This window comes from Tupaia chinensis, unplaced genomic scaffold (assembly GCF_000334495.1).
Source record: "Tupaia chinensis unplaced genomic scaffold, TupChi_1.0 Scaffold000659_1, whole genome shotgun sequence".
NCBI lineage: Eukaryota > Metazoa > Chordata > Mammalia > Scandentia > Tupaiidae > Tupaia > Tupaia belangeri.
Genome location: NW_006160181.1, coordinates 2,055,917 through 2,083,591, shown reverse-complemented (window position 1 = coordinate 2,083,591; position 27,675 = coordinate 2,055,917). Strand labels below are relative to the sequence as shown.

The following is a 27,675-nucleotide window of genomic DNA, read 5'->3' as shown; positions in this document are numbered from 1 at the left end:
CAGCACAAAAGAATGACTTGTTCCATATCTTCCTGCTTTGGGAAAGTCTTTATAGCTAAACAGTGAGAGAGAGGGGTTTAGGACAGATAGCCCCTTGCAGAAATGATCTCATTGAGAAAAATCTAAGAAGGAAGAGCCATGATTAAGGGCTCATATCCATTCTCGAGCCAAATGGACAGTCCAGGGAGGGACAAGCCAACCCTTCTGCAGCTGTCTTCTTCTGGTACTGGGCATTGGAGTCAGGGATTCAGGGCTTGTTGCTTTTGAAGTAGGAATACAGCCCCCTAACTGTGATGCCTCGCTTCTCTTCCGTCTGGGTTGCCTCCTGGCCTTGAGCTGTGGGAATGCTGGTGTGCAGGCTGCCCTGGCTCTGCCTTTGGATCACTGTCTCCCTTGTGTTGTCATCAACCCACTCCTGGCTGACCACAATTGGCTCCCTTTTCCCCTGCCCTCCTGTCACACTGCATCTAGGCTGAGTGCTGCTCCAGTCCTGCCTTCCTGTTCCAGCGCTCGCCTCGGTCTGTCCCTGTCCTCCCAGCACCGTCCCTCCTGCCTCATAGTTGCTCACTTGAGACCATCTCTGACCATTCCCTGACTGCTGGGTCTGTCCCTGTTCTCTAGCTCCCATGTTGCTTGTAATCTGGCTTTTGCCCTGCTCCACAGTCTGGGTGTGTGACCCTGCCTGGGTCTGCATGTGTCCTCCTCTCAGGTCTTGGCTGGCCTGGCTCCTGTCTTGACTGTGGGTCTGGCCATATGTGGACTCCTGTGTCTGAGTGTCTGTACTTCCTGTCTGATGGTGCCTGTCCTGCTCTGTGGTCTGGGTGTGTGGCCCTACCTGGGTCTGAATGTGTCCTCCTGTCACAGCCTGGCTGGCCTGGCTCCTGTCTTGACTGTGGGTCTGGCCATATGTGGACTCCTGTGTCTGGATGCTCGTGCTTCCTGTCTGATGGTGCCCATCCTGTTCTGCAGTCTGGGTGTGTGACCCTTCCTGGGTCTGAACATGACTTTCTGTCAGGTCCTGGCTGGTCTGATTCCTGTCTTGACTGGGGGTCTGACCATGGGTTGACTCCTGGGTGCCAGTGCTTCCTGTCTGACAGCTCCTGCCCTGCTCTGTGGTCTGGGTAGCTTCTGTCTGGGTTTGAGTTACAGTGGCAGCTGTGGCCTTGCTTGTCTCGTGGGCTCTATTCCATTCTGTGCTCTGTGAGGGTTTCTCTGACTTCCTTTCTCTGGTTTGATGACTCTTGGCTTCTACTCTCTGGGGCTGCTCCGCCTGACCCCTTGCCTGTGTCTGCTGGCTTGTTCTCTCCTGTCTCTGGGACTCAGTCTGCCTGTCATGGCTACTGGTGTGTGTAGGGCTGACATCCCTAGCCTGTGTCTGAGTCCCAGTCCTGCTCAGGCCCCTGGAAGTCTGCTCACTCTGTTCATAATGGCTTCCTGCATGATGCTGCCCTTTCCCTGCCCTTCCCACTCCAGTGCTACTCCTCTGACCTTTTCCTAGCTCTTGTGAGGCCCCAGGATGGCTGCTTCCAGACTCTTGAGATCCACAAGCTCCCTCTGGGCTCTCACTCAGTGTGTTGAAACAGGCCTGGGCAACTTTAAACACTAAGACAAGGAATTCCTTGAATTCCACAGTCCCTGTGTGGTCTTCATCAAGCAGGCGCAGGACTTCATCCACAGTGGCTGGATCATGGGGTTTCTGGGGGAAAAGATAAGGTTATGTCAGCACCCCTCCCTGAGGAAGGCATGGACGGGCCAGTTTTACTCCAGGCTTCCCTTCCATTGAGACTGGAAGCACCTCAAAGATCCCACCACTCTCTGCACACGGTTTGTCATGGCAGCAGAAACACTTATTTGCCTTTATTTTTTAGTTCTCTCTTCTTCAAGGGGAGGAAGCACCTTTTGTTTTGTATCCTCTATGTCTAGTACATTTTCTGGTCTATAGGAGAATTGCATATGGATTTGTCGAAGAATGAATAAGTGATTGGCTTTTAATGCAGCTCTGTGGGTTCTAAGGTTGATTCTTTGGGCCGTCCTTGGCACCCTACCCTGGCACAGAGGCTACATCTGCTTTAGCAAGCCCAACACAAACAGAAGTACAGCAGGGACATGGCCCCATGGGGATTCTGTGAGATCCTGACTGAGGGCTCAGATGTTTTTCCAAGACAGTGTGGGCCAGGGTCCCATGGGACTGGACGGCTGACCTGAGCATGCAGAGGTAGCACCCTCCTGTGCTCACACATCCTTGTCTCCAAGGCCTCCATCTTCCTGTTTTCTTTAGATGCAAATCAAGGGCAGAAAATTCCTCCATCTGGTTTGCTAGATAGGGATAGGAAGGATACCAGAGTCTCTTCCTAGATGTTAGCAAACTACTCCCCAACACCTTGTTTCTGGGGTGATCAGTCGGCTAATAGTTTTGAGTACCTACTTTATGCAAAGCATAGACTTACTTCTAATGAATACTTTCTAATGCACGGTCAAATTTCAGATAGACATGGGATATCAAATTTAAGAAGGAGCAGAAAGCAGCAATAATTTTATTTCTAGAACATTCCAAGGCTCCTCCTTGTGATGTCCCTTTAGAGCCCATTTTCTTGTCTCTAAATTAGAATTCATTAAAACCAAAGTATTGTTTCTAAGCACAAGGGTGAGCCAACTCCCATGACCATTTCTACTTCCTTTGCCTTTTCATCTGTCTACATGACTGCTGTTGCTACCAGCAGGTCTGGATTCAGGTGCCACCTCATCAAATTCCCCATGCAGGCAAACGAGTGTTGGTTATCTGATAATACCCCCTCTCCAGCTAGCTCAGCACATCATACCACGATGACATCAGCAAACTCCTGCTCCAGAAGTCTTTTCAGCTCCCCTCGGGTGAGCACTGTGCAGTTTCCCTCTGTTCTGGCGTAGCGCCCAAAGGCCTCGATGATCCCACCAATGTTCTGCAGTAACTGAGGCATCTTTGGAATGGAGCTGAAAAAGATGATAAGCCCCCTTAGGGGCTCCATAATCATCCTCCACTATTTTCTCCGGAGCACTTCTGCTTCTCAGTCCTTTTCTTGCATATTCACTCTGGCTTTGTTTTTGTCTTCCTTGTCCTTTCTATATAATGGGTTTTACGTAGGAGAAGAAAGAGCTCACAGTGACTGGGGGCAAGTTCCTGAGTCAGGACTTAAATGCTGGCTCTACCACCTTCCTGTCATGTGAGCCTGACCAAGTTGCTTTCCCTCTCTGTGCCTCAGTTTACTCAATGTGAATGAAGGTAATAATAGTACTTTATAGAGTTATTGTGAAGAGTTAATGAGCTAATTCATAAAATGCACTTGGCAGATGCCTGGCTTATACTAAGTGCTAGCTATTAAATATCATCATTATGGTACTATACACACATGTAATTTATGTGCATCTATATATACTCTACTGCTCACAAAGCACTTTCTTATGTATCATCTTTTATGATTGTCTTTATCTCTGTATTTTTATAGGTGAGGAAACAGGCTCAGAGAAGTTAGGTGATTTGCCCAAGGCCGCACAACTTTTAAAGGACCAAGAAGTCCTAGAACCCATTTCTCCTTACCCATATGCAATAAGCTTTCTAGAATATACACTGTGGTTAGGGTTCATTTGTCTATCACAAAAGTGTTAGAGTCCCACTGGAAATACCAGTAGGCAGTCTGTATACTTGCAGGTCAACCTTGTTTTGGGTGGGAACCAAGCAGGAACTGTAGAGACCCAACTCTAGTTTTTCTTACTTCCTTTTGGGAAGGTTGGTTAAGGAAGAGGCTGGGCTGCCACCTTTTGGGAGTACCGAAAAGGGGGGTACTTTCGCTGGCCTTCCTATTATGAGAGTCCAAGTTTCTTTGCCTGAGATCTTTGTTCTCAGCTAAGAGATCTGTCAAAGAGGTCATTTTTTTCACAATGGCAATGAATTTTGGTGCCCTCTGAGGTAGAGTTCCAAACTGAAGGGAAGGCTTTTCTTTTCTTTGTCCAGGAATCTAGGGGTGCATTGAGGTGAGGCCCAGACATGGCTGGATGGACAAGAGGCATAGAGACGTGGAACTGCCTTGGAGAAACCAAAAGGAGTAAAAGGTATCAAAGATGATGAGGTACAAATGCAAGGAGGGATGGAAACCTGCAGCCATTGGAAAACCAGGGTGGTGACCTTGGAGATGTAAAGAGGATGAGCATGGGAGAAGGAAGACTTGATTAGAGAAGTGAGAGAGGAAAGGAAAGAAAGAGACTTGGGTGCTAGAAAAGTAGGTCAGTATGGCCAGAAAGTCAGAAAGCTATAGACCCAAGGCGTGCTATTCACTGGCATCCTTTCTGTATGACCTAGTAGCTAACAATTTCAGGCCGAGTTTTCTCTCTTATGTACATCAGGGCACAAAGCTCAGAATACTGTTCTCAATATAGATGAAAAATATCCTTTAAAAAAAAGTGGCAGATTTTAATAGTGACCTATAAATAATAACACAATAAAACAACTTTTTAATTATACTTAAGATTCCTTTGAATAAATCTACAAACTCATCTTGTCTAAATATTATCCTGTGATCAGGGAGGGGAGTCATGCAAGCCCTTTTCTACACAAGTTGGTTTGACCACATTGCCTGGGCTGGCAGGAGTCAATGACCATGATCCCATAAATTCCGAGCACTACAAAAATGCCCCCAGAACCTGAGGAACAAGACACCTTCGCTGATCCAGGAAAGCACATGGGTGGCTTTGTTTCTGCTGCCCACACAGTCTCCTGGTGAGAGGAGCTGTTGCCAGGCCAGCCTCAGGGTAGGAAGAGAAAGTCGATTGCTTCAGGAGAGTAACGTACTCTGGCTCCTGATTTGCTTGAGGCCCAGTCAAAGAGTACATTTGATTTTCTACCCACAGCCAGCACTGATGGTCATATGGCCCTCAAGTGACAGACCAGGTTTTATGAGCTCATATCATGAAGATACTGAGAATGAAAAAGAATTTCTCCAAGAGGGGACTTACCCAATGCTCAGGCAGGTTGAGACAAGTGGTTGTTAAGCGCTATGTGGTGTACCGAGCCAGTGGGAGGAGTACCTTTTATAGGGGATTTAATCCATGTTCTTGTTTTAGACAAGAGATCCCCGCCCTGTGGGAAGGCTTGATTCATCCAAGGTTTAGCCCAGCCCAGCCTCACTTCCTTTCTTCTGTTTTACCTGTTGACATGGGGCTGCGCTGCTCTGATTAGTAGGTCTCTCCTACCACATTTGGTCCCGTCTCTAGCTGGGTCGGTCCACTTGTGACAGGTAGGCTTCTTCCCAATGTGATGGGCTCCATCTTGGTGGACATTCTTTGTCTCTGTGAGCTTGCAAAGCCACTGGAAACTTCTGTGCAAATATCTAAGAATATATTCATCTATTGAGAATTATCTTTTACCAGTGGCCACTTGGGAAGACTACGTGTTTTTCTGGTAATGTTACCATTATTTAGAACTTTTTTTGAATTCTTGTTTTAGATTTTTCTTTCATACATCATTTATGAGAATCAAGAAAGTCGACTAATTTGTTTATAATTGAGTCTCTTTTCAGCTTGTTTTTATTTCTTCTGAGAGACAGAGGCAAAGAGACAGGCACCCTCAACAGGGTCCCCATGCTGCAACCCACTCTATTCTTAGCAGGCCTGGATCATGGACACATGTGTATGCACCTGGCATGCCCAGGGAGGTCCCAGGATGTGAAACCAGGACCTTTCCCACATGGTTCCAATCAAGTCACTGCTGTACCACCACCTGGCTCCTTAGGTCTCATTTTTAAATAAAACTAAAAAGATTAATACCTCTGCATCCCTATGCTTTGGGTAGGTAGCACTTTAGAGCTGGTGAGAGAAGAGGATTAACGTGAACATGTAAACCTCTTCATTGAAAAGACAGGGAGTTCAGCTGGTTGACTAATTAGCAAATATTTAACAAAATTTCTCTCCATTTCAGACAGAGGACCAAGGTCCTAGGGATACAGTGCTGAATAAAATGACAGTAGTTCGACTCTCATGGAATTTTAGCTTGACATGGCAGTCTTAGGGGAAAGGTCCCAAGAGGTTAATGATAATGGTAGTCACTATCTTTTTAATTTTATCCCATTTTCATTACCATCACATTTTCTTTGGTCCTCATGAGGACCTTATGAGGTGGTATCATGAAGCCATCTTATTAACGAGGACCCTGAGAACTCCTCAGAGAAGTGGCTACATTGTGGAGAAGGAATGGGCCAGAGTAGAGCCCCTCAGACAAGGGGCCCCGGTTCTATTACAGCATGTTGCTTCTGCTGCTTCTTTCAGTGACTTTGGGTACTTCGTAAACATCAAATTTATCCCTAACGCATGAAGAATCACTATTACCAAAGATGCTGAGAAGGAATCATTCTGAGCTCTGAAGCTAAGTCCCAAGCCAGGCTTCTACTAAGCAGCACTTTTGTGGGAAGTGTTGCTTCTTACGTGACTTTGGATGGGGAAAGTCACCTTTGCCATCCTCACTTACACATGGGCACACAGCAGGCAGGAAGGGAAGGTACATGAGGGCCTTGGCTGAAGCAGTTGGCATAGTGAAGGCAGCTCTGTAGCAAAGCACAAACTCCGCACATCAAGCCGAAAGCCCTGGGTGAGCTGCAGACTCTGGGACCAGTGACTGTCTCTGTGGTTGGAGAAGTCTTCTTTGTGAGGTGCTGGCCCAGACAGAGCAGGGTAGGAGTGCCAACCTTTGGAAGCAAGATGGGACTGAGGTTGTTATGGTAACAGATTGGCATTAGAGAAGGCCAGTAGGAGAGGGAGGAAGATGAACAAGAGGGAGTCTGGCAGATTAACCCTTTCTTCTGTTCATGGTGCTCTAAGCTTTATCTGAAAGCATTAAGAACTTGCACGAAGGTTTGGGAACAAAGAAAAAGTACATTTAAAAAGTAGCTAGCTGGGTGCTTTATCTATGAGGTAATTATGGGGTGGGTACTATTACACTCAACTTATATTGGGTCGTTGGAAAAGTCATGACATATTTTTCTGTGTTTTTTTTTTCTATGCAAAAATGCATCATGACTTTTTCAATAACCTAATAGATGAAAAAACTGAGGCACAGGGACCAGCAGTTAGCGTAATGGCTATGTCACTGGACTCCCACGTGGTCGACAGTGGTTCGAGTCCCGGACCTGGTGGCTTAAAACTCACGCTGGGCGCATGTGCGTGTGTGCCCAAGATCCCGAGAGGAGAATGGAGGAGAAGGGATTGTGGCGTGGCCATCCCCCCTGGGGGGGGATTTATCGCTTTCTATCTCTCTGCCTCTCTCTGTCTGTCTGGCAAGCGCACGCGCCCTATAAAAAAACCCCCCCCCCCCCCAAAAAAAAAAAACCTGAGGCACAGAGACGTTAAGTAAATTACAGTCAGAAACCTAGAAAATAAAAGACCTGAATTTTTATTGAAATCTGCCTGCTTCCAAAACCTCTGTGCCTGAAGATGGGGCCGACTGTGAGGAGCTGGGACAGCACAGAAGCAGAGGCAAATGAAGTACATGTGAGTGTTGGAGGTCGGCTGAAGTGCTTGAATGGAGCTAGGGGAGATGAGGAAGGAGAGACTGGTACTTAGAGTCTCTAAGTGCGTAACTTTGCTAGTGTGTAAAGTTTGTGAAGAGTTATAAATTAGTCACTTCCCTTAATTGTGTGTTTTATGGTATGCTAGAGGGGCCTGATGCCAGACACCTGGTCAGAAGTCGAGTCTGACTCTCACCCTCTGTTCACTCTGCCTTGAAGTAAAAAGAAATATCTCAGACCACAGAAACTAATTTTTGCACTTTGATTCTTTCTTACACACTTACTCAAAAATGCATTGCTGACAACTACTTGTTTTCTTCCCATTAGATGCAGCTAGTATTAGCTACAATTAGTAGCTACAAATGAAAAATAAAGCCTCCTTGCTAGGAAATCAGTCTAGTTGAGCAAATAGGCCATGCACACCAAAAATCTATTTAGCAATGGAAGACAAAGTTTTGTAAGATACTAAATTTTAAAAATATAATTAAAAAACCACTGTAAAGAATCAGTGCTCAGGGCCGTCAGGTGACATGGTGGTTAAGTGTACTGGACTCTCACATGGCTGACCACCCAACCATGGTTTGACTCCCAGACCTGGTGACTTACTTTCTCACTTTCCCTCTCTCTCTTTTATTCTTTCTCTCTCTCTCTCTCTCTCTCTCTGTCCCTCTCTGGTCAAATATTTTTTTAAAAAGTAAATAAGTAAATAAAGTTAAATAAAATAATTCTTAAAAAATAATTTTAAAAAAGAGGGAACCAGCAGTTAGCGTAATGGCTATGTCGCTGGACTCCCACGTAGTCTACCGCGGTTCGCATCCTGGACCCAGTGGCTTAAAACTCACGCTGGGCGCGTGTGCGTGCGTGCTCAAGATCCCGAGAGGAGAATGGAGGAAAAGGGATTGCATTGTGGCTATCCCCTCTGGCGGGTGATTTCTCGCTTTCTGTCTCTATGTCTCTCTCTGTCTGTCTGGCAAGCGTACGCACCCTATAGTGAAAACCTCTCAAAATAATAATAATAATAAAAAAGGAATCAATGCTCAGGATGGTCAGAAATAGAAGGGATTAGAGTCTATGGTAGCAGTCCATGCCTTTGCTTGTTGCTTTGGTGACTTACTTTTAATTTACTTAACTTTATTTGCTGATACTGAGGACCTGCTGTGTACAGACACTGTGCTAAGAATTTGCACGTATGACAACTCTGTGGAAGCAACTATCATTTCAATAAATAACCTAACATCCCAAAGACAAATGTTAAATGGCAAAGGCAGGATTTGAACCTGAACATCTCCAACTTCTCTTAACTGCAGTGTGCTGCCTCTTGGCTGAGTGTCTTAAACTTAAAGTCTAGGAAATTCCATCTGACTTAAATGCAGCACAACCAAAAATAAACTAGCTATGGAGACACAGTGGGTAGTGAGTAGGGCAAGCTCCCAAATCCAGAGCCCTGTGTGATGCTGGGGTGGAAAAGGCCAGACCTGAGGAAATGATTCCTCATACTATCAACTCCTCCCCTTCTTCCCTTTCTTTCCCTTTCAGTGGCAAAATCCAGTGTTTGGAAAAGTGTCTGCAGTTCATCCCAGGAGAACATGAGGGCTTTCATGGATATGGTGCCTTTCCTTGTTTCTTCCTCTGCTCTACACCAAAGTCATCAGCTCTGAACTACTCCAAACTTTGTCCCAAAGGGAATCCACTTAACACACATGCACGAACCAGGAGGCTTAGATGGACTAGTAGGCTAGCTCTTAGGGCTAAACATCATGTCTGATTACATATCTCTCCCAGTACAGTTTCATCAGCATCTACTGTCGGGTCCTCATTGATGGGCGAGGGGAGTAGAGAGATAGCAGGGTAAGCTAACTAGCTCCTTTTCAGTCAGGTGGCAAGTGACTGCTAACTCTGACATAGCTTGGTTGCCTTCCTGACTGTCTGTCATTACAAGGGCAGCCACAAATCAAGCACTTAAAGAAGTCTGATCACCTAATCTTCCCTTCACTCAGGAGCACACAATCATGACATGGGATATGGGCCTACCTAGAGGGTGGTCATTCATGTCTCCCACAAAAAGCAGCAGATAGAAAAGTGTCAAGAGTTTTACGTTTAGAAGAGAACAAAAACAAATCTGAAAGCCAGAGAACTGTTGCCTGGAGTTGCTTGGTGATGAGATAGTTTGCTGGTACCTGTGGCCCACCCATCCTAACTGAAAGACAGGGTGACATAAGGCATGGGTCTCAGAAAGAAGAAAGCCAGTTAACAGTTCTGGCCTCCTTATGCACTCTCTTTCTTGACTGGAGCCTCTCCTCCCAAATCTACCACATATAGGCCCTGGTCATATCATGCTTGAAGCCCAGGTGCTCAAGTTCAGTTCTGGAAATGCAAGAAGAATTAGGCTGATACTGGAGGTGCCCTTATTGACACAGCTCCCAGAGATTTAGTGAGTATCTACTAGACCTTCTGGGCCTAATCTCTGACCTGACAGGTTGTATTGGCCTCATTGTTTCTCTGAATCTTGATCCAGGCAAGGAGCACATGGCTACAACGGCCATTAGCATCCTTGGTTTGGCCTGAAAAATCAGAATCTGCCATTTTTCAGGGGCTCTGAATATCCCAGATCTACATGTCTAGCCCATAGACAGAGCTCCTAGAACAAGTTACCTGGAAGTTTCCAACCTTCTTCTTCCCACTTAGGAAAAGAAGAAAAATCATAGCAGGAGCAGTGTGGGGAGGGGAGGACTCTTTCTGTTCCTGCATCACCAGTATCCCTTCTAGGAACACTACAAAGTCCTGGTGGTGTTAAGGTTCATTGACCAAATCCATAGGAACAGACTTATTTCCCACTCTGTCCTTGTTCCTATCCATAATCGCTGGTCAAAAGTATGAACCTATCATTTCCCACAAAATTGCAGCTCAGGCTATCTTCCTACCTTCAAGTGCTTCCTCACCATCTCCTTCATCCAAATATCCTTCATCCATTTGGAGTAACTCAGCTATCATTGCCTCCATGATGTGTTCCCAATAATCTCATCTAGATAGCTAACACATCTTAGCTTGCTCCCAATTCTTTCTGTTGATGTTTCATAGCATTTATTTTAATCATTCTCATTGCTTATTTACTTAATAATCCTTTCTATATTATGTCCCCTTATGTAACCAGGACCAGGCTAGTTGCAGTAGGTATATGATGACTTGATATGGAAACACTGTCCATTTCTTGGGAGAGCACAGCTTTCTCCTGAAAATATGATGTCTGGGTGATGTGTTACCCAAACCATCTCTTGCCTCATATTTCTATCTGACTCGAGTGATTGGGCTTTATTCCTATGCCCATGGAGATAGAATGATATACCTCAGCATCCCAGGCTAAAGGGAATTCCAGGGCCAAACTGAGAACACAAAACAAAACAAAAAACAGATGCAGCTCTAAGTCTTGATGGACTAGATTTGTGCTGTGTTTAACCCTACAATCCTGTCAGTGCCGGTTTCCACAAGGGTTGGTCTCCTTTTACTTCTTTTCCTCATCCAGTGATCAAGACACTTATCCCTCCCAGGGAGGTATTTAGCATTAAGAGGTGATGATTAAAAGGTGATGACAGGATGTTCTGAGTAAACCAAATAACAAAGGAACACCAAGGGAGTGAAAAGGTGAAAGCCACTAAGTAGGGAGTTACTTTTGGGACTTGGAAATACAATCCTTAATTAATGGGAAGAGGGTGGGTGCTGAGTATTGAGGGTCTCTGAAGTCATTTTAGAGGCCACTGCCTCTTGATTAAGTTCACACATTCATTATCCCCAGAGCACTTCAATGAAGCCAGAGTTGGGAAGACAAGAAGGACAGAGACATTGTTCTTATCCATGGGAGTACAGCTTCAAATGCAGCTCTACTACAGAACTATGTGGCTCAATGAGTCCTTTAGCCTCTTTGAACCTCTCTTTCTTTCTTCCTTCCTTCCCTATCTTTTTTCTCTTTTAAAAAAAAATTTGTTACAGGGCACGTGTGCTCCCCAGAGAGGCAGAGAGAGAGAGAGAAAGATGGGGGGGTGGGGGAGGAGGGAGTGAAAATGCATTCCCCAGGGAGATGACCATGTCACAATCCCTTCTCCTCCATTCTGCTCTCTGCATTTGGGGCACACATGCACACATGCCCAGTTTGTTTTTCAAGCCACTGGGCCTGGGACAGGAACCGTGCTCTCAGCCATGTGGTATCCAGGCACTTGAATGGCCACCATACCATCTGCTGGCCTAAGCCTGTTTTTTTATTTGTATAATAGTGATAACCTCTGCTTATAGCACATGATTATCACTAAGACTAAGCACACATGCTGGGTGTGAGTTGCTTGTAACTTTGCATTTTGCCCGCTGTGCTATCAGGCTCCTGCTGTTATTCAAAGTCGTATTAGTGAATACAAAGTAGAGGAATGTGCACAGAATTAATATTCAAATGGATCACTCATTTAACCTTTAAGAAGTGTTATCTGTAAATAACAAATAACACACACCTTGGAAAATCCAAAGAAGAAAATGTAAAAAATATGAATTATTTACCAACAAAAGTATGCCAATATTTCCCCAAAAACAATTTATCACGGATTTCCTTCAATAATCTTTGTATTAGTTTGGATACCATTACTATTTCTTTTCTTTTTTTTCTTTAGAGAGATTTTTGTTATAGGGTATATGTGTTCACCTGAGAGACAGTGAAATAGAGAGACAGAAAGCAAGAAATCACTCCCCAGGGGGGGATCCCAGCCATGCTGCAATTCCTTCTTCTTCATTCTCCCTCTTGGGATCTTGGGCATGCATGCACATGCCCCATTTTAAGCCGCCGGGTCTGAGACTTAAACCATGCTTGATCACATGTGGGAGTCCAGTGACTTAACCACTATGCTATCTGCTGGTCCTGGATACCATTACTATTTCAGAACAGAGGAATGTCAAGCTAATGTTGGAGCCATTATTTGCAAATGAATATGAGGTAAAAATATAGTTATCTATGAGACAGAAAGAAATAATATCAACTTATACAACTTTTGTGTTACAATAAACTGGAGACAACCTTGCAGTGAGCCTGCCTTCAGCTATAGGCATCAAGACGGGCCATGGAACTTTGCAGGCAGTGACTGATTATCTGGATGCATGGTTCTCCCAAGTGAGTGCTCAGAACCTGTTTTCAACCTCCTGAAAATTGCAGGTTTCAGATGCTTGTGGCCTTTGCAGTTATTGTAAGGGTTCCACACAGCCACATGCTGACAATGATTGCTGCGTATGAGATACATTCCTGGCAAATAGGTGCGCTGTTAGTTTTCAAATATATACTTGCCAAGTGGCAGCAGTGGCCAAGGCAGAAGTCGCCTTCCTCCATGCACACCAATGTGGGCCTGACTTATGGGTCTGAGTCATTGACCACAGTCCCAGGAGTGGTCGCAGAAGCCCAGATTTACCAGCTGACCCTTCACTAAGTGTAGTGGCAAAATTCAGATGAATGGGTGTCCTGACTATGGACATTGAGAGACACTGCAGAAGAGGTAGGGGAGCATCCATCAGGGTCTGGAAGAGACCCTGTTAAACTCATATGGTCAGTTCATTTACTGATGAAGAGACTGAGCTTGGTTTAAGGCTCAGCAGCGCTGACTGCTCACCAGACACAGTGATACCTTTACTTCTCACACTGTGAATGGTTCTTCTCATTATTCCTGTATTTCACAGGAGGGAACTGAGTTTCAAAGAGGTGAGATGACAAGTTGAAAGTCACACTGACAATTGTGGGTGGAAATGGGACTGGAAGCATGAATTTTTTATTGCTGCCTCAGTGGGCTTCTCCTGATATGCACTTCTGTCCACAGGCTTGGTAGGAGGCCGTGAATACAAATGCCCTGGAGTGGTAGGTAATGTTCTCGTCAACACATGGGCCTCTATTGCAGTCCGTTGAGCTGTGCGGTACCAAGACCTAGGTGCCCAGACTTGAGTCTGCAGCTTCTACATCTTGCCTTGTGCTTCATGCCCTCTGGGTCTACCACACCCACTTGGGTTGTCTCTCTTTGAACCTTCCGCTGCCTCATGTGGGAAGAAAATGCAGAACAGTGTGAGGTGTAAGGTGTAGTCCTCGAGGTGTGTCATCTGGGGAAGGGCCAACTCTGCTCCACCGTGAAGAGGTGGATGTTTTTGTTTTTGTTTCTTCAGCAAAGAAGGCTGTGTTCCTATATACCTCCAAGTGCTGACGAGGCTCAGATTATTTTTCTGTTTTGGGAGCATAATGATAACTGTTCCTACAAGCAGGAAAGAGGATAATGCACTGGCCCTGGTGATTGCAGGGCAGCTCACCACTGTGTGGAGGCTCTGGGTGGAGAATGCTGTGTTGACGTTTGCGGCTTGTTCTCTGATTCACACTGATTTCTTCACATGGTCTGTGTATTAGTCACATTTCTTCAGAGAGACCACTAGGAGACACACACACACACACACACACACACATGTACAGGCACACATTCCTCTGAAGAAGCTGGGGAGAGAGCTTATTTTGAGGAATTTTAAAGTGTCAGCTCACATGATTGAAGAGGCTGGCAAGTCTGAAGTTGCAAGGCAGGCCAGCAGGCTGGAAAGTCTGGCCAGAGTTGATGCTGCAGACTTGAGTGTAAAAGCAATATGGAGGCAGAATTCCTTGCTCAGGGACCTCGGGCTTTCCTCTGAAGGACTGTCTTATTTTATGAGGTCAATCCACACAATGGAGGGCTACCTGCTTTCCGCAAAATCTACTGACTTAAATGTTAATCACACCTAGAAATACTTCCACAGCAACAGCTAGCTTTACTAGTTTTTGACCAAAAATCAGGGACTATAGTCTAGTAAAGTTCACATGTAAAATTAACCATCACAGTCTTGGTCCTGCCTTGTCCTGGCTTCTTACAACCTAGTTTCCTCTTCTGATTTCTTAGAATCAATAAGTCTCTTGGTAAGTGTGTCTGGGCTTTTGTTTCTTATTTTTCTTCTCAAAAAATCTGAGTCAGTTTTCTTTCTTTAAAAAAAAATTAATTAACTTTACTCATCATTATTATAATTTTTAAATAATTTGCTACAGGGCATGTGTGCTCAACAGAGAGACACAGAGAGAGAGAAAGAAAATGAGAAAACAAGGCACCAGGTCTGGGACTTGAACTGTGGTTGGCCATGTGGGAATCCAGTATGTTAACCACCACACCACCTGCTGCCCCAATTTTCTTTTCTTTTAATAAAGTAACTTTTTTTAATTAAAATATTTCATGAATATGAAAGAAAATTTGGAAACTTGAGATATTAAAAAGAGGAATAAACATTTCTAAGATACCATCTACCAGAAACAATTATTAGATTTGTATATCCTTCCATTTTTTTCTTTTCTTGCTTTTCTTTTTCTTCCTTTACTGTAGGGTGCTTGTACTAAGTGGAGAGAGACAGAGCGAGAGAGAGAGAGAGAGAGAGAGGAAGAGTGAGAAATCACCCCCTAGGGTGGATGACCATGCTGTAATTCCTTCTCCTCCATTGTCCTCTCAGAATCTTGGGAATGCACGTACATGCGGAGGGTGCATTTTACAAGCCACAGGTTTGAGACTCGAACCATGTAATCCACCATGTGGGATCTGGCCACTGCAATCACCATTGCCCCCTTGCCGTTCCCTAGTCATTTTTCTATGTGCGTAGATTAGCAATGATAATAACAGCTAACACACATAAGTTACTGTGTTCTAGATATTAAATCATTCAATCCTCACAGCACGGGTGAGGTAGGTACTATTATGTCCATATTTAGATGAAGGAAACAAAGCACAGTGTAGTTGAGTGATGTGCCCAAGGCCACACAGCTAGTGAAGGGCAGTTTCACAGGCAGACCCAAGCATTCTGGTTCTGGAGTCTGGGCTTTAAATCACTTCATTTTAGTGGCCCTCTAAACATGTACTTTTCTACAATGTGGGAATTTTTTTTATATGTATATTCAGTGTATAGTTTATTTACCTGCTTTTCATATAATTTGAAAACTATTTCATATCATAAAAATTTCATATAATAGAAAATCAACTTTTTGAACATCATTACATAATTTGCAACTTTTTAATGTAGTTTTTACTAGTACCAAAGAATTCTTACTTATTTTACTTATTATCACTTATTTAATCTTTACTTGCTTTAGCAATTTAGGGTGCTTCTTCTCTTTTTCTTTTATAAAACATGCAACATGTATATCCTTAAACCTCTGTCTTGGTGCTTTGACATCTCAGGCAAGACTTGCTATCTCTCCAGGACTCAGTCACTTATAGGAAAAGCTTGAGTGAGAACAGCTCTTTCACAGAGGTGTGGTGAAGATGGAATGCAGAAGTGTTTTGTGTATGATTATGAATTAGAACAAAGGCAAAGCTATTGTTATTTTGAGGTCTGATTGTGGTTCTGGTTCGACAGGGGATGTGTTGGGTGGTTTGGGGTGGGCAGATCTAATTTGTCATGTTTGGGGAATGCTTGTCATCTTTGGGTTGGATATGGTAATTACTCTTCTATTAGCTTTGATCTCTCCACCTCGGATTCACAATAGTGCACTTCTCTGTGTCTTAGTCTTCTCACCTGTGAAGCAAGTATAACAATGACACCAACATTGTTGGGCTCTGTGAAAATTAAATAATCTACACAAACCATTGAGATTAGTCTTGGGTACATAGTAAATGTTTCACATAGTTTAACGCATGTAATCATTACACAATCCACTGATGTAGGTTATTTTTTTTTGTTGTTGTTGTTGTTAGATTTTTTGCCATAGGGTGCATGCACTCACCAGAGAGCAGCAACAGAGAGAGAGCGAGAGAGAGAGAGAGAGAGAAAATTCCCCCCTCCCCCTGCCCAAGGGGGAAGGATAGCTATGCTGCAATCTCTTCTTCATTCCCCTCTTGGGATATTGGGCATGCATGCACCCATGCTTGGGATGATCTTTAAGCCTCCAAGTCTGGGGCTCCAACTGTGGTTGGCCATATGGTCGGCCATATGGAAGTCCAGCACCTTAACCAACACGCCACCTGTTGGCCTCCGAAGTAGGTACAATCGTACCCTTATTTTACAAATAAAACAGACCAGAGAGATAAAGTGGCCAGCCCAAAGTTACATACCTATTCAATGGCTGGGCTAGGATATATATTGAGGCAGTCTGTCTTGAGATGCTGCATTTCCAACCACTTTGCTATGCAACCACTATCCTGTATTGGATGGGAAGAAGGGGTGGATAAGAAAGGAGAAAAGCCTAGCCTTTCCTTCTCAGAAATTAAGAATGACAGGTTCACTCAGGGACTTTAATTCATGCATCTCAATCCATCACTGCAGCCTTTTCCAGCTACACCTCCTCCAAGAAGTCTTCGTAGATGAGCTTCACTGGCATAATCCCTCCTATTTTCTCCATCTACCTTGAACTTACAGACCCAGTTGTCTGTATGTTGCTTTGTGATGCTTTGACAATTGTTATTCAATTAAATGGAATTTATCAAGTGCCTAGGAAATGGTACTGGAACCATGGGATATGCAGATGTGGATAAAATGTAGCTCCTTTTTGCCAGGGACTTATCAACTTGGCAGGGGCATAGCCAACGATAGTCATGAAACACAGTTGAGATCATTGTCGTAAAGGAAGTAAGAACAATGTATCATAAAAGTGTGGGGGAAATAATGTGTTAATTCAAACTTGGGGTGGGTGTCTCTGAAAAGACTTCTTGGGTTGTGCATTTGAACTGGGGCTTGAAGGATGGATAATAAATACGCTAAGCAGTGTGGCAGGGAGAACAATCAGAGAGGAGCATGAACAAAAACCCAGCCTGTAACACATGCCCAGCCAATGTCAGGCAACATGGCTGGTGTTATCAGATCTGCTTTGCTATCCACCTTAATAGGAACAAGAACTCTTTGTCCTTAAGATGGTGCTTACATCTCATTCAAATGGTCAGTGGAGGCTCTCCTGTGCTCTGGTCCTAGGCTGCCCAGACAGAACACTAGCATTCTCAGAGCTCCCTGCTCCTGCAGAAGGTTGGAGATTGGCTCTGCTCTCTGACTGCAGAGCTTAGGTGCACTGGTCCTATCTCCCTGGTCTGGCAAGAGCCTCCCTCTAGGTTGGAGCAAAGTAAAGTGGAGCTCTGCAGTGGCTCAACTTTCCTGAGGCAGGAAAGGGAGGTTCAGCTTTTTGGTAATGAGCCTGGGAAAGCTGTCTCTGTCTCCTGGCTTTGGGGAAACCCTCCCACTATGGGACGTTTTGAGATCTTTGTTCTGGCTTTATAAAATAGATGCCACTGGCTTGGGGTTAAGGCGAGATATCAAAATACAAAACTACTTGTGAATAAACAAGGAACTTGTTCTGGACATAAAACTTTCCTTTTTCCATTCATCCAACTATCCCTCCAGCAAACATCTAACTGCTTCTTGATGTTAGGAAGTGAATTTTGTGCCAGGGACCCAAAGACCGAAAGAACACAGTTCTTGCTCTCAAACTGAGTCTAGTGACATGTGATCACACAAGAATGACACTGAGTACCTTGAGAAAGGAAGCACAGAGACAGGATGCCCAACTCAGAATTGGGATTAAAGATTTGACAAGTCCAATTGGGTCCCAGTGGACCAAAGGGAGGCAGCGGAAGTGGTCCAGATGGAAGGTGCAGTAGAAGTGCAGGAATCAGATGCCCAGAAACACTTTTGCTGGCAAAGACAGGAGAGACAGAGAGTTTATGGGAGGGGGTGTGGAGATTGCCAAGCTATGTGGCTGAAGAAGGTAGACAGGCTCAGGTCAGAAAGATTCCTGTGGACTGTGCAAACTAACATTTGGACACCACCCTCAGGGCACTTAAGCATTTTGAGCATAGAAGTGATAAGTTTAGTTTTGCTTTTTATAAAAAAATAAAAGTTACCTGCAGTGAGGACAATGCAGTTATGAGGGTGGGCAGGAGTGAAAGTGGAGAGACCAATTAGGAGGCCACGGTTGTTCAGAAAATAAGTGGTGAGGATGTGGCCTGGGGCAGAAAGGAGGACAGGAGATGGGGGAGACTCAAGAGATACTAAGGGGTGGTGTGGGGCAGTGAGGAGTCACAATGGCACTTAATGATCTGACTTTGGCCAACTCTGGTTCCCTGGGGATGATGTTCACTGAGATAGAAAATAGAAGGACCAGGTTGCATCAGGGCTGGGAGTGGGTTGGGGACAAGAAGTGTGAGATGGAAACAAGCCTTGAGAAAAACATTTCACAGAAAAGGAGACTCAGACAAGAGACAGAGGGAGGCAAAGAGGACCCATGCCAACCCTGACAACAAAACGTCACAGGGAAAATGAATCAGTAAGGATTCTGCCGCTGTGACTCCTAGCAGCTTCATGATCACGCATACCTTCTAGCACCACATACAACCCAAAAGAAACCTTTGTGTCATTAACAGCCTAGGAAACATACCTTTGAGAGGAGACCTTGAATGCTAATGATGCATACATCCTATGTTCAAGCATGTCCAATTAGCATGCACACAAATGAGCACCCTTACAGGAGTCCCCAAGGCTACCCCTAAATTCTAAAAATCCAACTCCTTTATAAATATGCATGTAAATCTCCTATATGGGGAGATCCCCTAAAGGCATTCAGGGTTATCTCTTTCTACTTAGTAGTCCACTTTGCCTGTGGAGTGTATTCTTATCTTTGCTCAATAAATTTGCTTTGCTTCATTATTGGACTCATGCTTGAATTGTTTTCTACAACCAACTCAGGAACCTGAGAAACCCTCACCCCAGTGATGGGGAGAGATGAGTTCAGGTCTGGAGATGGTCACTGGAGTTTAAGAGGTCATGTCCTAAGACAGAGACTTGGACATCTTCAGCTACAATGTCAAGAGTATTAGGTTTGAGTGACATGTATAAAGCAGATCAAGAAGAAAATCTGAAGTGGGTAGAGGAAAAGAATCCTGCCAAGGAGGTGGCACAAATGGGGCCAACACAAAAGAGATGCAGCAGGATGGAGACTCCAAGGTGCTTGGAGTTGGCAATCTGAAGGTGTGGTTGGCACTTGCAGTGCAGATGAGGCAAACAGAATAGAGCAAGCGGAGGTGGGGGAGTGGGAGGAGAGAGAGTGAAGACAACTTCCCAGGAAATGTGGCTAAGCAACTAAGGCCAAAGTGGGGGAGGGTGGTAAAGTGAGAAATGAGTTGAAGAAGAATGATTTTAAAATGGGAAAGACTTGAACACGCTTGTATGTTGGGAGGAAGGAATCTAAAGAAAGAGGAATTGAACATTGGAAAACCTGTGTCCCCTGAGTTCAACAGAATCTCAGCACATCCTCTGGGCCACAGGGCCCACGGGGACCTCCAACACTGTAGGCAAAGAGCTTCTGCCCTGAAAAGCCACCACGCTAAGGCTTTCTGCCACCAGGCCTCAGCTTCTTCCATATTCCACTAAAGGCTGTCCGTGCCTTTGTTCTAGGAAGGAGACCTCTGCTGGGAGAAGAGTTGACTTTGGGTAAAACACAAATCTTTTTTTGTCTCCAGGGCTTTGGCCTGTGCTTAGCTGGGGGAAGCTTTTCTGGTGTCTCAGCTGCCAGCAGCCATGGAAGAAGAGGCAGCTGTGGAGTCAAGCAGACGTGCCTGGAGATGTGCCTGGCACAAGGGTTTCCTGGGTGGATGCCTCAGGCCTTGGTTCTGAGCCAGGCAGAGGCTGGGTGGCTTCAGAACAGGTCTGTGGCCAGGCTGCCCCCTAGTGTTCACATGCTGGCATAGTAGGAAGGCCTCTGTGTCACTGAGCAGGGACTAGGGAACAAAGAAGCAAACCAGAACTCTCACCAAGACTTGACAGCCTAGACATAGAGACTAATGGTGGATGCTAGAAGCTGCATAAGGAGGGGGAGGAATAAGGGATTGTTCAGGACAAAATGATTAACAGACACAAGAATACATATAAGCAAGTGGAAGAGGTTATGGGACAGTGTACCACAGCAGACAAAAAATGTCATTGACTGGGCCAGTCCGGTGGCCTACTGGTTAAGGAAGTCAGATTCCATATGGCTGAACCTGCAGTTAGACTCCTAGTCCAGCAGCTTGAAAAACACTCAGGGTGCGTGTGTGTGTGTGTGTGTGTGCCCCAAATCCTGACAGGATGGGAATTGGAAAGGGATTGTGGTATGACCCTGCCCCATTAGGGGGTGCTTTCTCTCTCTCTGGTGAGTACATGTCCCTCAAGCAACTAAAAAATGACATTGACAATTCAATATATACTTCCAAAATAAACCTAGTAGAATTAATTTTGAATGCGCCTAACGTAATACATGATTTAAAATGCCATGTTGTACTCTACAAAGATGCATGGCAATGGTATATAAATCAGAAATTACAGTTAAAGTGAAAAAAAAAAAGAAGCTTGACTTCAGACAGGGGAACACCATCTTGGGCCAGACTGAGAATGCATTTCAGGTGGCAAGGACAGACAGACAAACAGAGAAGCTGTCTGTCAGCCTGAGGCAGAGGCTTATAAAGCAAGTGCCACACTGTGTTATTGTGTACAAGGGACTTTTACCCAAACTGTCTCTCTTCTATCCTTTGAATTAGTTATGATCGTTTTCCCTATTTTATAGATGTGACTTATCCCTGAAAGATTCAAAAGATTTGTTCAGGGAGCTAGAAGGCGGACCAGCAGTATAAAACATGACACTCTACATGGCTGACCCACATAGTAAGGTTCTGAGATGGTGTCTGGAGACCTCCCTGAATATGCCTGTCGCATGTGTGCCCATGACAGGGCTGGCTGAGACTGAGGGTGGAAACGGTGTTAGAATGCTGTTGAGATGCTGTCTCTCTGTCTCTGTCTCTTTTCTCTCTCATGGAATAAGTTAATAACATAATAAAAAATAATAATAATATACAAAGATTCACCCAAGGTAGTCATCTGTTAAAAGGCAGAATAGGATTTGAACACGGGGTTCTTTATACTTTGGACATGAGGGTGAGAGTACTGAGCTTCATTTCAGGAGCAACAGGGGCAGCTTAAGGCAGAAGTAGGCAGCAAGTGTGGAGGGTTTGGGCAAAATTTAATACCACCATCCTGTGCCTGACTGACTTTAGGTACAGATTTAGGCTTGGAGGTGAGCAGCATGTTGTGAAGTGGCTTCTGGGCTTGAGTAGAGCTTTACCAGGTGACAAACCCCACAAAGTCCTGCATAGGAGACCTGACGGGGCAGGCCCCAGATCTCAGGGACTGTGGTGGGGGGGCCCAAGGGGGTGATTGACAGGGTGGTCAGTCACAGACCCAGTGCTCTTGGACATGCTAACCAGCTGCTGAAATGAAGACTCCAAGACCAGGCAAGTGTATCAGCTAGGAGATGGGCCTCTGGAGCTGGTGAGAACAGGTGGCTCTGGGCCTGTAATACTTCTCTGTGAAGGATTACAGAGAAGCAGGAGAAGAAAAAGATTCAGCAGCCTCACAGAGTGTTGCATTACTGCTATACCACCGTTGACCCCTCCCCTCAAATTTTCTCTCTCTCTCTTCCTTCCTTCCTCCTTCCCTTCTTTACTTCCTTTTTCTCTTTCCTTCTTTCTAAATTTGGCTATATGGATAAGATAAGCCCACTATAGGAAAGTATAATGAGGATAGTGTCAATCAGATTGTCTTTCCAATTAATTAAACATAAACAACTTTATCTCATATTTGATGACTAGTAAGTTTCTCTCACTTCTCTCCCCAACTACTAACAAGTCACTAAGGGCTTGTCTACAGTGAATTCTTGATCAATAATTTCTGGGCAGCTGTTTGTCGGCTGGTGCCCAGTGAGTCCCAGGTTTCCTGTAAACATTAGATAACATAACACATGTTGGGGTGGTAGCTGGTCTTGGCATACTGGGAGCTGGCTGCCATCCACATTGACTTGTTTGTTCCAAGTTTTCTAGTGTCTTCCTGATGACCACAAGTTCAGTCCTGCAGGAAGTGGGTTAGGATGATGTTCCTGAATCATCTGACTGTGAGTCAATTCTAGGAGGAGTTAGTCTCTTAACAATTAAATGTTGAGCACCTACTGTGTGTTAGGCACTGCACAAGCTACTAGGCATGTAAAAGGAAAGATGAAGGTGGTTGGAGATAGGTTCTAGGATCCACAAACTAACTGGAATGTGGTCTGACATGGATAGCCCTAGAGTTAGCTTCAAAACACTGGGAGAGCAAAAGGGATGGCTCTGAGGGTGGTCACTCTAGGAAGGCTTCACAGAAGAGGTGGCCTGAGAATTGGGCCTTAAAGGGTGAGTGGAGGAGTGGGTAGTAGGTTTGTGGGGCAAGCGGAGGTCCCTCAGGGCTAGGTGGGGTGGGAAGAAGTTAAGGTAGGAAAATTAAAACATAAGAACGTGACCTGCAGGTATGAAGGCTTGAAGTGTGTTCCAGAAACATTAGGAGGACCTTCTATTTTCAGATCCGAGCTATGCTGTCAAAGAGGGTGGCTTTGCTACAGAGAACCCATACAGGCAAAGAGGGGCCCTGGAACCATGGAGGCCCTTTCCTTTGCTTCTCCATGAGTCTCCCAGGGTTTATGTAGTTGGAGACAGGCATTCTATTTCTATTGTCCAGGCCCAGTCCTAATGCTCCTTGCCTGGAGTCTTTGGGATTCTCTAGACAGATGTGGTTGCTCTTAGGGTACCATGCTCTTAACTGTCATGGCCCCTTTCTTGCTGATTGTCACTGTCTTAGGGTCTGTTTTCTCTACTAGACTATGTGCCCCTCATAGGCAGGAAATGAGTTTGGTTTGTCCCAGAATTCCCAGCATCTAGTGCCAAACCTCACAGAGAACACATACTCAGAAAATGCTGGTCAATTCCTTAGTTTTCCTTATGAATTCATCTTATCTCATTCACCGTGTAGACACAGGCTGAGCTTCCACATCTAGACCCATTTTATGGATGAAGCTATGATCCTAAGCAGCACTGGTCTAATATGGGGTAAGAAGGTTCAGAGCAGATTGTCCTTATCAACCCCAATTAGAGCTTAATTGAGAAGTTCACAATCCAGGTTTATGAAACAAAAGCCCATTATTTAATTGATGAAAACAGGTTTTCAACTGGCAGCTTGACAAGGTCACACTGCACAGCCTCTCCCACTCTACCTGCAGGGCTAGGATGTGACAAGATTAGGTGGCACATATTTGGAATGCCTTGAAGCCTCTGCTCCAGCCAGCAGTTGGGTGTTGCTTTGACCAGAGCAGGCCTGGCAGAAAATAGTGGCCTGATTACTGTGGCCCATTGTTCTTAGGATGGGCCTTGGGAACCCTCCCAGTGATCAAACCAGCTGCTGAACTGCCCACCAGCCTGTACCTTTGATTCTCCTGGAGAATTGAATGTGTTTTCTCAGGACAGCTGTGCTTGTTAGTCGTGCTAGAGGATGCAGCTGTGGTAAGGCCTTCTTGTCTGATTTCTGAAAGCAAATTCTGAAGGCTGGCTCTGAATAGTTGAAAAGCTAAATATGAAATGGTAAATCTCCAATTGTACTTCAGAAAACAGCAATAAGTCGAATGCAACTTATGTCTCTTTCAAGACTTGCTACCTACCCAAACTTTCAACATGAAAAATATATCTTTTTCTCTCAGAACTGATGGGCGGGAAGTATGGGACAAAGTGAAATACCTACAAATAGAATGCTTTAAGAAAAGCGTTCCCCCAGCAGTTAGCATAATGGCTATGTCGCTGGACTCCCACATAGTCGACCATGGTTCGCATCCCGGACCTGGTGGCTTAAAACTCATGCCAGGCGCGTGTGCGTGCGTGCCCAAGATCCCAAGAGGAGAATGGAGGAGAAGGGATTGCGGCGTGGCCATCCCCCCTGGGGGGTGATTTCTCACTTTCTGTCTCTAATGTCTCTCTCTGTCTGAACGGCAAGCGCACGCTCGCTATATCGAAAATCTCTCTCTCAAAAAAAAAAAAAAACCACAAAAATAAAAAAAAAACAAAAGCGTTTTCCTAAAAATAATATTGGGTTGTTGGAAAACTCATGGCATACTTTTCTATGTAAAAATGCATCATGACTTTTCTGACAATCCAATATAATAAATAAACAACCCCGCAAACAGTTTGAGAAATGGAGAGCAAAGCGTCACCCATAAGCCCATTGTTCCAGGGTAAGCACTGACGTTTCTCTCTGTTGTGCTTGTGCGTATGACCCTTGCATAGCTGCAGTCATCATCCACATATGTACGCTCACTCAGTAACCTACTTTTCCCACCTAATGAGATGTCATGAGCATTTTTCCATGTTGCCACATAGTCTTTATACTTAATTTAAATGATTGTAATGTTTCACTTATTATCCCACTGATGAGTAATTTAGGTAGGTTGTTTGTATTTTTTTTCCTTGACTTGTTTTCATGAGGTAGCAACTGTAAGGTATTTTACCCAGTGCCTGAAAAATACATATACTTAGGTACTATATTTCCTTCCCATCTCTTCTGGTCATATAAATACAAAAAATATGAAAAGTCATATCTGGGCTTTTCCTCAGGGTAAATATCAAGCTCAAGAGTTTAATTCTCGGCCAGCCATAGTGGTGCGGTAGTAGTGCAATGTTCTGCAATGCTGGAGGCCATATGGAAGATCAGGATTCATTTTCCAGGTCAACTTGTACGTGCAGGGTGTGGGTACTCCTGATCCTGGCTGGCTGGAAATGCTGGGAGGAAAATCATGAAGTTGAGAGTGTTTATCTTTCTATCTTTCTTTCACTCTCAGGAAAGAACTAAACTTTTTAAAAAGGGGAGTTTAATTCTAAACAATCATATGGCTTTTTATACATATCAATGTCACATTACTCTGTTTTTAATGATAATATGAATAGTAGACAATTACACATATTATCTCCTAAGAAACCCTCCCACCATCTCTAAGGAGTAGTTATTACCCAATTTTAGAAGAGAAACCAAGGCCCACAAGGTTAAATAACTGGTCCAGGGTCCATGTCTGCTGAATTTTCTCCTTTATCCCCGAGGTCTAGTAGTGTCTAGCACATATAATAGAATGACTTAAATATCTGTGGAATAAAGTCTGTGTATAGGGGTGGCATGATTCAAACCCAGATCTTTTTCACTTCAAAGCCTGTGCTTTTCCCCTTTCACCTTGCCAGCTGCCTGTGGACGTTCATTTGGGTGGGGTATATCCATACCTATAATTAAGGACTCGGTCTAGTGAAGCATTCATGCAGGCGCAGGGCAAACAGGATGCTCTGGGACAGAGCTGAGGCCCCTGAAATTGCGCCTGCTTGACTTTCCCATAGATCACTCATGTAGAACTGTTCTGTAGTTCTAAGACTGATACTGAAGGAGAGTGGTCCGAAGTGCTTGATGGCCACATTCAGTTCAGAGGTTTTGTTATTGTCTTGTGGCTATGAGCAGATGTCCAAATTATTTATTTAGGAAAAAAAAAAAACTACCCTCATTAGAATCAGTCTCTAAATCCAACTCTATAAGCTGATGAGGCAGAGTAGCCACCAACCTGAATTTTCTTTAGCTCTGTTCTTCCCTTTTTTCAGAAGATACTGAAAAGGTGACCCTTTGTCCCAAAAGCATAAGCCCCAAGATTCTTGATCCTCATTTTCTAAAGTTAGGTCCTCCTGGCACAGGACAGAAACCTGTGCTCCATTTCTGACAAATAGGTTGTATGGATGGCGTGTCAGAATGGTTCATCAGAGACCCTTTAAAGGGTCTGATGTTGCCTGGCCAGGCAGAGCTGGGGAGTCAGATGGAGAGGCTGACCTCAGGGGAATAGAAGTGACCCAGTGTGTTTAGGGGTTCCTGTGTACTGGGAGTTGAAGATATACTTCAAACTCTGACATCTCTATGGAAGAGAGTGCAGAGAAACAGTAGGAGAGGTTTGAGATGGGAAACTCGGGAAGTGACTACTTTTAGGGGGTAGCAGGAGGAATCATTGAAGGAACCAGCAACCAGAGACAGTCACAGAGCTAAGAGGTCTGTGTGCTAAAGATCCAGCTTGCTAGGCGATTCCACTCAGCTACTGTGAGCATCTTATGTCCATGTACTCCACTGAGTCCTGGGAATACAGTAATCAAGAAGAAATTACTCGCCCATAAGAAGATGCCATAGTCTTCTCGAAGACAGAAACACAAAACAAAGACAACAACAAACACAGCATGATAAATGTTCCATTGTTGATATAGTGAAGTAGGAGTGCCCACAAGAAGGGAGGATAGGGAGATAGGAGAATCTGCAAACACTTGAAAGAAGAAACAATGTTTGAAAGTCATTGTGAAGCATGGATGAGGGATCAACTGGAATACGGTGTTGGCAGAGAGTGCGGATCAGGGAAAGCACAGTCTTAGAGGCTCACAAGGACTTGGAGTAATCCAGCCTTGTGAGGGAGGGTGTGGTTTCCAATATATCAAAGTGGCATAAGTTTATGAAAAACTTTGGATGCCTAGAGGAAAAAAAAAAAAAAAGAAAAAAAAAGCTTTAGATGGAAGGATGAAAGGGCTGCAACCAAAGTTAGCGGTGACTGCAACCTTGAGTGTGTTGGTGTGTCACACCAACATGACTGTGCATGCCTGTATATTGAGGGAGCTCAGGCTCTACTACAGAATGATCAGTAGGATGTGAATAAATAGAGACTACTCAATTCATTGCTTCAGAAGAATTTCAACTAAGCACCTATTATATGTTAGGTGCAGGGAGAAGAGAGATGTGCTAGAGAGACAAAAATCTCTACGCTAATGGAACTTGCACTCTAATGAGGAAGGCAGGCAATATTCTGATGAGAAAACTAATTGCAGAGCATGGTTAGTATTAGGAAGGATGAAGAAAGAGAGTAACTATGGGGACAGAGTACTCCTTCAGGTAGCCAGGCTAGAAGGCCTCCCTAAGATGGTAACATTTGAGCAAAGGCCTGAAGGATGAGAAAGAACATTATAGCAGAAGAAACATTTATAACAAATGGGAAAACTTGGTGTGTCTGAAAACAAGAACAGAGGCCAGAATGACTTGAGTGTAACCAGTGAGAGCCAAAGATGGGGGAATTGAGGTACATTAAGTATGCATTTTATTCTAAGAGCAAAGAAAAGTTACTGAAGGGTTTTAAGCAGGGGAGAGATACTCTCTTTTTACATTTTAAAACAAGTCCTCTGGATGCTGCATGGAGCATGTACTGGGAGAGCCCAAAGGAAGA

The 27,675-nt window shown here is 44.5% G+C and overlaps 1 protein-coding gene and 1 pseudogene across 1 annotated transcript; one reads left to right on the top strand and one right to left on the bottom strand.

The window, feature by feature from the left end:
• Window positions 1-247: 247 nt before the first annotated feature.
• Window positions 248-2,957, bottom strand: CRNN (cornulin). Its single transcript, XM_006159857.1, has 3 exons — window positions 2,820-2,957; window positions 1,163-1,696; window positions 248-1,018 (listed from the first exon to the last, which is right to left on the bottom strand). The coding sequence occupies exons 1-3, from the start codon at window positions 2,955-2,957 to the stop codon at window positions 248-250; spliced, it is 1,443 nt and encodes a 480-aa protein (XP_006159919.1).
• A 16,539-nt stretch (window positions 2,958-19,496) lies between these two features.
• LOC102488606 (histone-lysine N-methyltransferase SETMAR-like) overlaps window positions 19,497-27,675 on the top strand; it is a 46,536-nt pseudogene continuing 38,357 nt past the window's right edge.

What these genes read in the sequence shown, in the direction of transcription:
- CRNN (XM_006159857.1), bottom strand. Translation starts at nt 2,957, where the DNA reads ATGCCTCAGTTACTGCAGAACATTGGTGGGATCATCGAGGCCTTTGGG. An exon ending in AGTTTGCTGATGTCATCGTG is followed by an intron (nt 1,697 to 2,819) that starts GTATGATGTGCT and finishes CTTTTCCCCCAG; the next exon opens with AAACCCCATGATCCAGCCAC. An exon ending in GAGCCCACGAGACAAGCAAG is followed by an intron (nt 1,019 to 1,162) that starts GCCACAGCTGCC and finishes CAGACCAGCCAG; the next exon opens with GACCTGACAGAAAGTCATGT.